General features: G+C 37.9%; 1 protein-coding gene across 12 annotated transcripts in view; it reads left to right on the forward strand.

The window, feature by feature from the left end:
* dmd (dystrophin) overlaps positions 1–13,719 on the forward strand; it is a 2,654,580-nt gene that overhangs the window by 1,310,458 nt on the left and 1,330,403 nt on the right. For all 12 annotated transcript variants that reach the window (XM_039745194.1, XM_039745193.1, XM_039745197.1 and 9 more), the window contains one exon: positions 8,026–8,176. In XM_039745194.1, the coding sequence (XP_039601128.1) occupies positions 8,026–8,176 (151 nt within the window). The remainder of the gene's footprint in view (positions 1–8,025; positions 8,177–13,719) is intronic.

Genomic DNA, 13,719 nt, shown 5'->3' on the forward strand with positions numbered 1-13,719 from the left:
GTAAAAAAAAAAATGATAATAGATCAACTTCACTTGCAAGCTTAATTTTGCTGAATATTTCCACCCACAACTTGAAAACAGTGTTTTTAAAATAAATGCATCTGTACATTTTTATATAAATATTGCAGGAAATAGTTTACATATAGATGCGTATCATACCATTTTCTAAGACAACTTGATCCTGAGCAGGGGCATGGGAGGGACACGAGCTTCTGTCAGCAAGTATAGGACACAAAGCAGGAACAATCCCTGGATAGGGTGCAAGTTTATCGTAGGTTGAGCACTCACACAGTAGCACCAATATAGCATCTTTGGACTTTGGGCTGAAATCCATGCAGACATGGGGACAACATGCAAACTACATGCAAGAAGGACCCCGGTGGGAACCCTGGTGTCCTTACTACGAGGCAGCAGCACTACCACTGTGCTACTATGCTCACCTTCATTGAAGATTCACTTCATTTTTTTCTTTTTGTGGAAAATCCAAACTAGCTGTTGACAGAGCATAAAATCAGATTACATAGATTAGATTTAACCATTATTATATGAGGTCAGTGTAGTTATAACTTAAGGGATAAGCTTGATACAGTGGACATATACACAAATAAAATTATTATAGCTTTATTCATCATCATTTCTTGCTAATGGTCACTGTAGCGTCACACTGAGATGGGCTGATCAAACCCAAAGTCACCAACAACATTCTTCAGACCTTCATGCAAAATACCCACAGCATGTCTTGGGTTTGCCCCATTGTCTCCTCCTACTGTGTCGTGTCTCTTAGTCCTCTTATAGGAAACGTCCCAGAGTCATTTAATTATGTAGTGAAATCACTTCAACTGGCTTCTCTCAAACCAGAGAGTAATTCTCCTTCATGGTGCTTGTGTATTGCCAGGCTACTCACCCACTTTTTTCCAGGATAGGACCTTAGATTTGGAAGTGCTAATTCACATCCCAGCTGTATCATATTCAGTTGAAAACCATTCTGTTGTTCACCAGAAATCTGAGTCTGTTTAGGTCAAGTGGACAACATCATCTGCAAACAGCAAATATGTTATGTTTCCAGGCTGTATGACTCCCAAACCCTGGCTGCGACTCATAGTACATCCTTGAAAATCACGAATAGCTGAAGAGTCAAGTCACACTCTTGGCATATTCCAGAAGCTCTCAACTAAATAAAGAGTATGAAAACACATGCATTCACTTTATGTACTGGGATTTAATTAGCATACTGCAAAGGCACCAAAACCCTATGCTGATATACTGTACAACACTGCACAAGACATGATAAGGTACATGATCATACACTATTTTCCAAGTCCACAAAGCACATGTAAGCATGACTATCAAATGTCCTTTGGGATCACCAATGCAGTTTGCCAGTCCCATGCAACTCTCAATAGTTCTATTAACAGTTCTGTTTTTGTCCATGCCTGTGGCTGTGCCACTACAGATATTATAATCCCAGCAGCAACCTTAGCCAAATAGGAACCTAAACCATCTATTTCTTCTGGTACTACATTTCACAAAGAGCATGTAGCCACTGGGTGCTCTGTCTACCTATTGATGATATCCCAAACCAACATTTTACCACCCTTGCTGCAATCGGTCTGGGTGAAATGCTGTCTACAAGAGTACAAGTTTTATTTGTGATCAACTAAACTATATTGGAATATAGACAATTAATGATGAGCAGATCAGACAACTGTACAAATGACTTTGAAAGTAGCGACTACTTCAGTGTTAACCATTTGTGTGCGTACTATTACAAAGTAAGCATTTAGACATACAATAAACATAAAAGTATGTCTTAATTTTTTGTAAGTGTAAATTTGACACTGCTGCTCTTTTCTAAATGCAAAATAAAAAGAACAAAAAAAAAAAAGATCAGCTAATTAGTAACCAATTGCAGGTAACAATGACTGATTGAGAAACTGGTTAAGAACAGATAACTTCAGCCACAGGAGGCCCTAAGGAATGAATATTAAGAAACAGCGAATTACACGGTTCAGCACATGCCCTCTGCTAGCACACACACAACCCTTTAGTTCCTGTTTCCACATGAGACATTATTAATAATAAGTAAGAAATCTGTAAAAAGTGGTAATTTTTCAGTTGCTCAATCTCTGGGTTAGTGCAAGAAATATAACCTTTGAAAGATGTTCCATCAAATATAAGATTGCACATGAAGAGGACATACTGTGTTTTTTCAGGAACCAGTAGGTTGAATGAGGCCTGAGTCATGGGAAGACATTGATTCTGACTCTGCAGGGGATGTGAAGAACTCTTGTTCTGTGAGGTGCCTAAACTCAGTTTCACTGGGTTGTGGTATTATTTTTGTTTTTCTGGACATGAATGCTTCTCCTTTTTAGCCACATCTCTGTTAAATTTGAGAGAACTTGTAAATAAGTCCATTTTCTTGTCTTTGGCACTACAAGACCTATACCAATCATATGATATGCATAAGTTACCATTGCTCTTTAAGAAAATTCTAGCTTAGGAGCAGTACTTTTTTATATTTTGGTGTAGTCATTTTCCATATACAGTGCATTTACATTGTACAAACTCAATGTTTATACTTTATAGTATTCACATATTCATGGTTTGGTCTCACTTAAAGACCATATACTGAGCTCAATGGCAAGAAGATACAAGTCACAGTATTCCTGTGTATTGTTAAAAGTTATTGCCGGTCTTCTTTGGTTTGATCACAATAATGTCTCTCACAGACAAATAATAATGTAATACAGTATATGGCACACACATTCCAAAAAATGTTAAATTCCAGACTGTTGTCTGTGTGCATGATCCCACAGAGTGGGGAAACTTAGGTTTGTTGCTTATTTAACTGCTGTCCTAGAGGAAGGCCACATGAACAATAAGAGATCATGTAAATGTTCCCAATAAATCAAGCCAAGAATTGAAAGGAAGTCACTAAGGGACACTATGTGGCCTCAATGGTATATTTTCTATCTTTGTTAGATTAATTAATTTGTAATATGTAATACTACAATACTACTCAGTGAGCTGAATCCAATTGATTTTTGTTAATTAACTCTGTTAATGAACCAAGCACTAAAGTCATTCTGTTAAAGCATAATAAATTAGTTACTGTATCTACTCAGTAATAAACTCTGATACAGTATTGCAAACTTTATTTCTTATTAAGCAAAAATTAACACATATAATTCCAGATACTGACTCTTTTAAAATCCATTTATTTGTATGTACAGCACTACATGATATTTTAATCATATTAGATTAGTAACGATAATTCTGGAAAAAAAATAAAAATATTTATGGCATGGAGCAAGCTACTGAAATGTTATTTTTATCAATTATATCATGGGCTTTCAGTAAAAGGAAGTGTATAGAATGAAAATTAGAGTAAAATTAAATGTTCTAATCTGATAATATGCTTTTGATACATAGTAACTAGTTCTCGTTTTCTCAGTTATCTAGCCTGCTGTTTTTTGTTTAATAATTAATTTTGTTTGCCTTAACTTTGTATTGTCTTATTTTTTCATCACTTTGCTTCCATGCCATGTGCTCTCTTCTGATATTTTTATTTTATTTTGTTTTATTTAATGTCTGATTTATTTTCCCCCTCTGGTTACCTCTAAAAATGTTGCAGATGTGTCCCATGCATGCACTACAGTCGAAGACTGTTTTGCTTTAGCCATCATAAAAATACAAATATCTGACATGTAAGTCTAAAATCAATTAAGAAGTTTTGCTTTAATAAAAGTAGTAATAGTAATAGAACAGGGTTGCTTTTCTCCAGACTGTCCTATGATGATGGCCCATTGAATGGTGTACCAAGTAATTGTCAGTAGAGATACAGAGAAGAAGTCTTCCCTAACTTGTTGATGGAGCCCATTTAGTTAACATTTATTCATTCATTTCTTAGAAGAGTTTTAGCACTTAGGAAGCATGAGGTCTTGTACTGTGCTTCTTCCCATCATTACTGAGTAATTAAATTAAGTTTTATTTTTGCTTAAACTGTTGAGTTTGAGCTGACCAGTTTTAATATGTAAGGTGCATTATTGGTCTTATTGGAGTAATAAATAGATTATGTATTTGTTTGAAAGTAATTTATATTAATATGGAAAGCAATTTTATTAACAATTCTTTTGAAAGCAAATGTGTTTTCCATAAATGTGCAGAGATAAGTTATACAATTTTTAAATTCCAACCTCACTTGCTGTTTAAAACTTTTACATTAAAAACGGAGGAAGTGCATTATACTGAACTTTACAAAAGGCATGCAATCTACTTCTTTGAAGAGAAAAAAACTTTAATTGGAAAGTTGCTTCCATAATATCTTATTACCGGCAAGCTTAGAGGATGTCCTGCAATGGCAGACTCAATAGTTAAGAGGACACCTACAGTTTTATTAGCCCTCTGTGTCCTGCCAAACTGACTTGTCTTTATGATGCTTGCTAGCATACTGGGAATCCAGTTCAATTTTCGTTATGATGAACATATATATTTTTGCTGATTTATGCAGAATAGTGTGTCCAGAAGGCAGCATTTCTATTAAAATGCATTCCCATATCAGCTTCTAGCATTTTAAAATTACTGCTGCTAAAATTTCAGGGCTTGCTAACTGCTAAATAACTGAAATTGTACTGCTGGTCAGAAAGTTTCTTACCATCCATCTTAAAATGAAAACATAAACTATGAGGAGGTTTGGAAAAAAAAGTCATCATGTTGAAATGCTCCAAGGACCTGAGGTAGAAAGATTCCCAAAGGCTACTATTAAGAGCGGAAATGAGACAGATCTGTCACTGAGGTTACAGGTTAGAGAAAGGATTTATCATTATGACCAGAAATCCAATTACGTGTGGGCGAACAACTCCATTCAGAAGGTGAACAATAGCTGGTCAAAAGCATCGGGGTGTGTGTTTGAACATCACCTATTTCATAGCTGGCTGAAAAATATATCATACTGTTTGATTAATAGCCAGAGACTTCTCTTACACACAAGCAAAGATTCCAGAATAACAGCATTTTCAGGTTTCATGTTTCTTGTTTATGTCTGTGGTCATGTATTACAATTTAAGTAGGTACAAATCAATATTACCAGGACATCTCCAAAGCCTTATGCTAAGTATGCATTTGCATTTTTAAAGCAATCGTCATTAGTGTGATCTGTGAGTGGAATATAGAAACATAAAGACAAATAAAATATTAATCTTCAGAAAAACTATTGTAAAAAAGAACTGTGTATATGTTCATATTGTAAACTATTAACAAGCAATCTAAACCTGGGTTCACTAATGCATTTTCACCCATATCAAGATCAATGACAAAATCTGAGAAATTAAGAGAATGCATGGCTAATGCAGTGATATGTGTAGATATATAATTGATGCTGCTCAGAGCACCAAGCAAATATAACATCCTTTTACCAATGGAGTCTTAAACTGTAATATGTAAGTTATGTTCTAAAAAATCCACAAATGTGAGGGACACAATGACGCCATTTCTTGTCAAAACCAATTGAAGACTCTGGAAATATGTTTAAGAGTTATTTCTTAAGTTTTTGGTAAAAGGGTAACACTAATCAACTTTAGCAGCAATTGAGTGACTGAAGTGAAAGTATGCTCCATGGAAACACTGGAATGTTAGGCATAAATCTTAAATTTCAGAACATCTGCATGATAATAAAAGGGTCAAAACTAATGCATACAGTAGAAAGACAAAATAATAGGAAATTACTTCAGAACTCTACAAAATTCAAGGTAGAACTCCATCAGGAAGCACGATAACCCTTGTGCTCCGCCTGACATTGCAATGCAAATAACCATGAGGTGCCCTTACTGCATAATCCCTAATAGCCTTGAAACCGACATGTCATTAATAACTATCATAAAATATTTATCTATAACTTAAACTAATAATAATTTACTAAACATCACACGGATGCAGCAACACATATGGCACTTTTATTAAGAAAGACTGATTTTGAAAAACTGACAGTATTGAAAAAGTAATAGAAAAATGCTGCCTCAGGCAATTCAAATACATAAAAAGATGTGTCCAAAGTAATCTTCACCTGATCAGGCAACGTAAATAATTGGTCTTGGCCTTCTTTAAAACCACATAGAATACTTTCATTGTTTAAGCTGTATCTACTTTAAAGTGTGGAAAGAACCTTAAATTGGACTCATTAAGAGATATATCCACATTATGCTGCACGGCTCTCAGGACCCACCGAAGATGTATAAATATTAAGAAGCAAGTTATTTGGGTGTGAGGCTTGGAAGAGTTGGTGAGTCTGTCTGAATAAAGATAACGAGCCAGCATGACTTTGAGCCTTTCCTGGTGAGCTCAGGAATCCATCTGAGAGGGTATTCCCACTTGCAGGCTGGCTATTTTTAATATTATTTTTTCTATCTCAACCAACTTGGTAATTCAACTCTTATATCTTTAGCTGTTTTTTCATTTCATCATATATATATTGTGGTCACCTGCCCTCCAGCTCCTTAAACATCCAACATAGTAGGCATGCACACAAGTGTAATATATTGTGGGAAACTCTTCCACAGCAAGAGTTTCTTACATCAGCCACAAGTATATGCAATAAACATAACACAATACAGCAACTCTTTGTCTTTCTTTCTCTCTGTCACTGCCTCCTCCACTCCTCTACTCAAGCTTTACTTCCTTCCTCCCAATTCTGGCTCATCCCTGTGAATCAGGCAGCTCCTTTAATCTCCCACCCAGGCAGGGCCATCTTAACAGCATTATTGGCCCCCCAGCAAAGCAGTGCACTGGGCCCCCACCTACACAACTACTCAGCAAGTTACAACATACATAGATTAGCATGGGGTCCCCGGGCAACTGCCCAGTGAGCCCATGCGTTAAGATGGCCCAGCACCAAGGAGTACTTGAAGTCTTCTATACACATGGTTTGAAAGCACTTCTGGGTGAGGTTGGAGCCGCTTGAAGTAGGGCTTCTCCAGTCCCTGCAGAAGCCCATGGCGGCGTCCACGGAATCCAACAGGGCTGGACCAAAGAACTCCATGTCCCATGATGCCCTGTGGGAATCTTTGGAAACATTGCAACCCAGGGGGGCTGCCATCTAATGATCCAGGGTAGATAATGCCCTGTGCTTCCTCTTTCCCTTGGTCCTTCCATCCTGAGGGCGTCCCTTACCTTGTCTCTCTCTCTATATATATATTTATGTAAAGTATACATTTACAGTATAGAACAGGGGTCCTCAATCACGGTCCTGGAGAGCCGCAGTGGCTGCAGGTTTTTGCTCCAACCCAGTTGCTTAATAAAAAGCACTTATTGCTAAAGTAACACTTCTGCTTCACTTTAGTGATTTTGAGCCCTTATTGCTTAATTTTGTCTTAAACAGCTATTTTAATTGCTCCTTATTATCAATAACATGCAAATGACATAAGAGAGCAGCATTTCTCCATTTAGCTTATTTACATTTACACCTGTGTGTATTTATCTGCACTATTGGGTTTAATTAAATACTTGGAAGAAAAATGAAGAGAAAAAAGTGAAGGACTGAGAATTACTCGTCCATTTTAGCCTTCAAATCATTTGCATGATAGAAAGGGAAAGAAAATCTAGGATATGAGAATGACTTGACATAGCAGAGTTAATTTAATTTCATAGCTTATTAGTGCTTTATTGGCAAGAATTGCTTTCTAATTAAGCAACCAGGTCAGAACAAAAACCTGCAGCCACTGCGGCTCTCCAGGACTGAGATTGAGGACCCCTGGTATAGAAAATGTATTCAATGTTTTCATGCTTTTCTGTTGTAATAAGAAGATGAAAGTAAATTTTTCATCAACACTGCATATGACTTATAATAATTCTCCGCTGCAGCGTAATGAAACATTTATTCAGAATTACCTTTATTAATATAATGCTTTTTTGTCAGTGAATACAAAATACAGCCCATAAATTGTTTTTTTCTTATTAAGTTTTAAAACTATTTTTAAAAGTTTCCAGTATTAAAATACATTTTTGTCTTTTGCCTTATCTTTCTTCAAATAGGAGGTTTGACAGATCTTTGGAGAAATGGCAACAGTTCCATAGTGACTTAAAAAGAATTGCCCAGTGGCTAAGTGAAGCAGAACGTATTCTGGCTGATACACACCTTGATCCTAGCAGCCCAGATCAAACCAAAGTTAAAGAAAATCTCAAGGTAAGAAATTAAAAATGTTAATCACTTTTTTCTAAATACATTACATAATGCTGAATTCATTTTGCTTCTATCATCTTAAATGTTTTATGTAGTCTATTGGATGGCTTGTTGGATTTCCAGGAAAAGTTATATTTTATTCATTGCTGTTAGGTTACTAAATTGAATTATGTTGCTAAAGATTGGTTTTGAAGTGTTTTCTTATACAGCAATGGTTTTATTGAGAATGTGGAAGCATTCACTTGTTGGTATTTGGAGCACTGATGGTTGATTTTGGAAAAAACAGCAGTGCTTATCTGGGTTGATATTTATAGTGTTATAGATATAATGTTGTTCATTTTTTGTACTTAATTAAATGTTTAAATTACTTGCATTTATGCACAAAGAAAAAACTTCAAGTGATCAACATCATATTCTCTGTTTTAAAATCTTTTATTGAACCTGCAATGTGCAATATGCTTTTAAATCTCTAACTACTGAGTAACAAACCCATTTTCTGATTATCTGTTGAAACTGAGGAAACATGACCTCTGTTGCTGGAAGATGGTATCACTGCTAATGTTCAATAAATGCAGTGCATATCAAATTAAAACAAATGTGAATTGTGGTGACTTCAGATTACATTTTTTGTCTTTGTGCTTTCTTATATTTTGATTCAAATTTGTGGAATTTTATGTTTTGAATGTTTGTGAGATGGCGGCATGGTGGCATAGTGGTAGCGCTGCTGCCTCACAGTTAGGAGACCTGGGTTTGCTTCCCGGGTCCTCCCTACATGGAGTTTGCATGTTCTCCCCGTGTCTGCATGGGTTTCCTCCGGATACTCCGGTTTCCTCCCACGGTCCAAAGACATGCAGGTTTGGTGGATTTGCGATTCTAAATTGTCCCTAGTGTGTGCTTGGTGTGTGGGTGTGAGTGTGTGTGTCCTGCGGTGGGTTGGCGCCTTGCCCGGGATTGGTTCCTGTCTTGTGCTCTGTGTTGGCTAGGATTGGCTTCAGCAAACCCCCGTGTTCGGATTCAGCGGGTTGGAAACTGGGTGGATGGATGGATGTTTGTGAGATGGTCTTGTGAAGAGTCCCACAGATCTAGAGAAGGTGAATGATGTTAATGTTATATTATTCATTGATTGAAAAGCTGTAATAGCCTATTAGCTTTCTGTAAACTCTATAACGTTTAATTTAATGATTTTAAATTCAGGCATCATTTATTAAATACATGTAGTGCTCTGATTTTTTGATTTGTATGTAAAGGAGAGGAAGAGTGATTTAACCTACTTTATTTTGTTTTTACACTTTCATCTCAGCCAGAAATGGTGTTTTAATTCAGGAGATACAATTTGCAACACGTATACACTTCTTATGTAACAAGAACATTTTTTTTTGTAGGTCTTGCAAGTTAAAATGCCTCAGTTGTGTTTTCTGATGTGCAATCTAAGCATGTAATTTCATGGAGCTAGTCAAATCTGGGGCGGCACGGTGGCGCAGTGGTAGCGCTGCTGCCTCGCAGTTAGGAGACCCAGGTTCACTTCCCGGGTCCTCCCTGCATGGAGTTTGCATGTTCTCCCCGTGTCTGCGTGGGTTTCCTCCGGGAGCTCCGGTTTCCTCCCACAATCCAAAGACATGCAGGTTAGGTGGATTGGCGATTCTAAATTGGCCCTAGTGTGTGCTTGGTGTGTGGGTGTGTTTGTGTGTGTCCTGCGGTGGGTTGGCACCCTGCCCAGGATTGGTTCCTGCCTTGTGCCCTGGGATTGGCTCCAGCAGACCCCCGTGACCCTATTCGGATTCAGCGGGTTAGAAAATGGATGGATAGTCAAATCTGGTTGGATGTAATGTTTTAAATGGATGTATAAGATTCTGTCCTTGAAAATACGAGACAAACTCCCGAGTCTCTTGATTGCTGTGTGTTACTTTTGGTCAATATATTGAACATTTTCTGTCCAGTCTTTAAAGTTTTCAGCAGAACTTGTTTTTTTCTTTTGGATGCAGTGCCTATTTGCCCCTTATTGATAGAAGTCTCTTTATTAATTCATGAATCTGACTTACAGCTTAATAAGCATTGTTTTTATAAACTAGAGGGGAATTTGCAGTTTCCCATTGCAGTGATACTTTATTAGTCTTCTTCTTTTGGCTGCTCTTGTTAGGGGTCGCCACAGCGGATCATCTTCTTCCATATCTTTCTGTCCTCTGCATCTTGTTCTGTTACACCCATCACCTGCATGTCCTCTCTCACCACATCCATAAACATTCTCTTTGGCATTCCTCTTTTTCTCTTCCCTGGCAGGTCTATCCTTAGCATCCGTCTCCCAATATACCCAGCATCTCTCCTCTGCACATGTCCAAACCAACGCAATCTCGCCTCTCTGACTTTGTCTCCCAACCGTCCAACTTGAGCTAACCCTCTAATGTACTCATTTCTAATCCTATCCATCCTCGTCACACCCAATGCAAATCTTAGCATCTTTAAGTCTGCCACCTCCAGCACTATCTCATGCTTTCTGGTCAGTGCCACCGTCTCCAGCCCATATACCATAGATGGTCTCACTACCGTCCTGTAGACCTTCCCTTTCGGTCTTGCTGATATCCGTTTGTCACAAATCGCTCCTGACACTCTTCTCCACCCATTCCACCCTGCCTGCACTCTCTTTTTCACCTCTCTTCTACAATTCCCATTACTCTGTACTGTTGATCCCAAATATTTAAACTCATCCACCTTCGCCAGCTCTACTCCTTGCATCCTCACCATTCCACTGACCCCCCTCTCATTTAAACACAAGTAATCTGTCTTGTTCCTACTGAACTTCATTCCTCTCCTCTCTAGAGCATATCTCCACCTCTCCAGGGTCTCCTCAACCTGCTCCCTACTATCACTAAAGATCACAATGTCATGAGCGAACATCATAGTCCACGGGGAATCCTGTCTAATCTCGTCTGTCAACCTGTCCATCACCATTGCAGATAAGAAAGGGCTCAGAGCCGATCCCTGATGTAATCCCACCTCTAATTTGAATGCATCCATCACTCCTACCACAGACCTCACCACAGTCACACTTCCCTCATACATATCCTGTACAACTCTTACATACTTCTCTGCCACTCCCGACTTCCTAATACAATACCACAACTCCTCTCGAAGCACCCTGTCAAATGCTTTCTCCAGGTCCACAAAGACGCAATGCAACTCCTTCTGGTCTTCTCTATACTTCTCCATCAACACTCTAAGAGCAAACATTGCATCTGTGGTGCTGTTTCTTGGCATGAAACCATACTGCTGCTCAGTAATCATCACCTCACTTCTTAACCTAGCTTCCACTACTGTTTCCCATAACGTCATGCTATGGCTCATCAATTTTATCCCCCTGTAGTTACTACAGTTCTACACATCCCCCTTATTCTTAAATTTTGGCACCAGTACACTTCTTCTCCACTCCTCAGGCATCCTCTCACTTTCCAAAATTCCATTAAACAATCTGGTTAAAAACGTCACTGCCATCTCTCCTAAACACCTCCATGCTTCCACAGGTATGTCATCTAGACCAACCGCTTTTCCATTCTTCATCCTTTTCATAGCTGCCCTTTCTTCCTCCTTGGTAATCCATTGCACATCCTGATTCACTATCTCCACATCATCCAACCTCTTCTCTCTCTCGTTCTCTTCATTCATAAGCCTCTAGAAGTACTCTATCCATCTGCTCAACACACTCTCCTCGCTTGTGAGTACGTTTCCATCTTTATCTTTTATTACCCTAACCTGCTGCACATCTTTTCCAGCTCGGTCCCTCTGTCTAGCCAATCGGTACAGATCCTTTTCTCCCTCCTTAGTGTCCAATCTCTCATACAACTAATTATACACCTTTTCTTTAGCCTTCGCCACCTCTCTCTTCACCTTGTGCCTTATTTCCTTGTACTCTTGTCTACTTTCTGCATCTCTCTGACTATCCCACTTCTTCTTTGCCATCCTCTTCCTCTGTATACTTTCCTGTACTTCCTCATTCCACCAACAGGTTTCCTTTTCCTCTTTCCTTTGTCCAGATGTCACGCCAAGCACCCTTCTTGCTGTCACCCTTACTAAATCTGCTGTAGTTTCCCAACTGTCTGGTAATACTTCACTACCACCCAGTGCCTGTCTCACCTTCTCCTTAAACTCAACCTTGCAGTCTTCCTTTTTCATTTGATCCTTGGTACAGCTTTCAAAATATTGATAGAAACATTTAGTGCTTGGTATTTAGGAATGTGTTTAATGCCACTAATACAGTTTTGGAAATGAATCTGAAGTCTTTCAAGGTATGCTGCTTTTAGCAAAATTACGAATTATAGATATTGCATTTTTCATTGTAAATATTTCCTCCTTTCTGAAAAGCAGTGTGGTGGCTCTGAGGCTAGGGATTTGCACTGGCAATCGGAAGGTTGCTGGTTCGAATCCCGTAAATGCCAAAAGGGACTCTGCTCTGTTGAGCCCTTGAGCAAGGCCATGAATCTGCAATTGCTGAGTGCTTTGAGCAGTGAGAAAAACTCAATATAAATGCAAAGAATTTATTTATTTATTTAAACCTGTCAAGTTAAGGCCTGCATAGTCAGTGTGAGCCTATTTCTGGATATTGTTTAGCTGTTCTCAGATAGAGAGACAGGTTTCTGTACTTAAGCCTGTAACTGCTCAACATATACCTTATCGAGTTTTAAATAACATTAATAATAATAATAATAATTAAAGATCCAGATGTTATTTTTTGAATTGTTTTGAATATTTTTGAATTGAATTTGAGAGGTACAATTATCCTGTGCAGCTTTTCCAAACTGTCAGTTCGTCAACTTGAAACAAATCATCAATTTAAGCTTTCTTGAAAGCTGTGGACTTCTCAGTATGCATTTGTTTACCTTGTTCTTAGCTGAGTCTTGACTTCTGAATGTGAGAACTTACAGCTGTTAAAGATGCCATTTCTGTCAAGTGAATCAGTCTGTCTAGTTCTAACTTTATCTCTGTTTCCTTTGACTCTTGTAGCAGACACAAGAAATTCTTCATATTTTCATGTTTTGTATTCACTCAGCTGTGTAATTATAGGAACCTAAAGAGCCTGTGCCTTATTTTAAAAAAATAATTTACTATGGTTACAGAAATTTTTTTTAATGATACTTATTTTGTCAGTGATTAAAAAATGCCCCCATATAGTAAGTAGTTTGTGGTTGTTAGTGTATGTTTCTTGTTTCAGAACCAAATCTATATGTAAGCCAAAAACTCCAAAAGCAATATCATTCTGTAATTAAATTTCTAATGCTAGAAAATAGCACATTTTAGCAAATTTACTCTGGCCTGTTTACTGCGTACCTGGCCAGTTCCCTTTTAACCTTAATTATCCATCTTTTGTCAGATAACAATGAGAGGTATCACTCTGAAAGCTATCCTGTTGTAGCCAAACAGGACCTAGTATGTGATTGTACGATAATCTGTGGATGACTCTTCCATCTCCATTTAAAGATAAGTTTGAATTGACCCATAAAGTTGACGCTAAGCTACTGTATGTCTGTATGTTTTCCAGGATGAAATAAACACCATAT

The sequence above is a fragment of the Polypterus senegalus genome, chromosome 2, assembly GCF_016835505.1.
Source record: "Polypterus senegalus isolate Bchr_013 chromosome 2, ASM1683550v1, whole genome shotgun sequence".
Taxonomy (NCBI): domain Eukaryota; kingdom Metazoa; phylum Chordata; class Cladistia; order Polypteriformes; family Polypteridae; genus Polypterus; species Polypterus senegalus.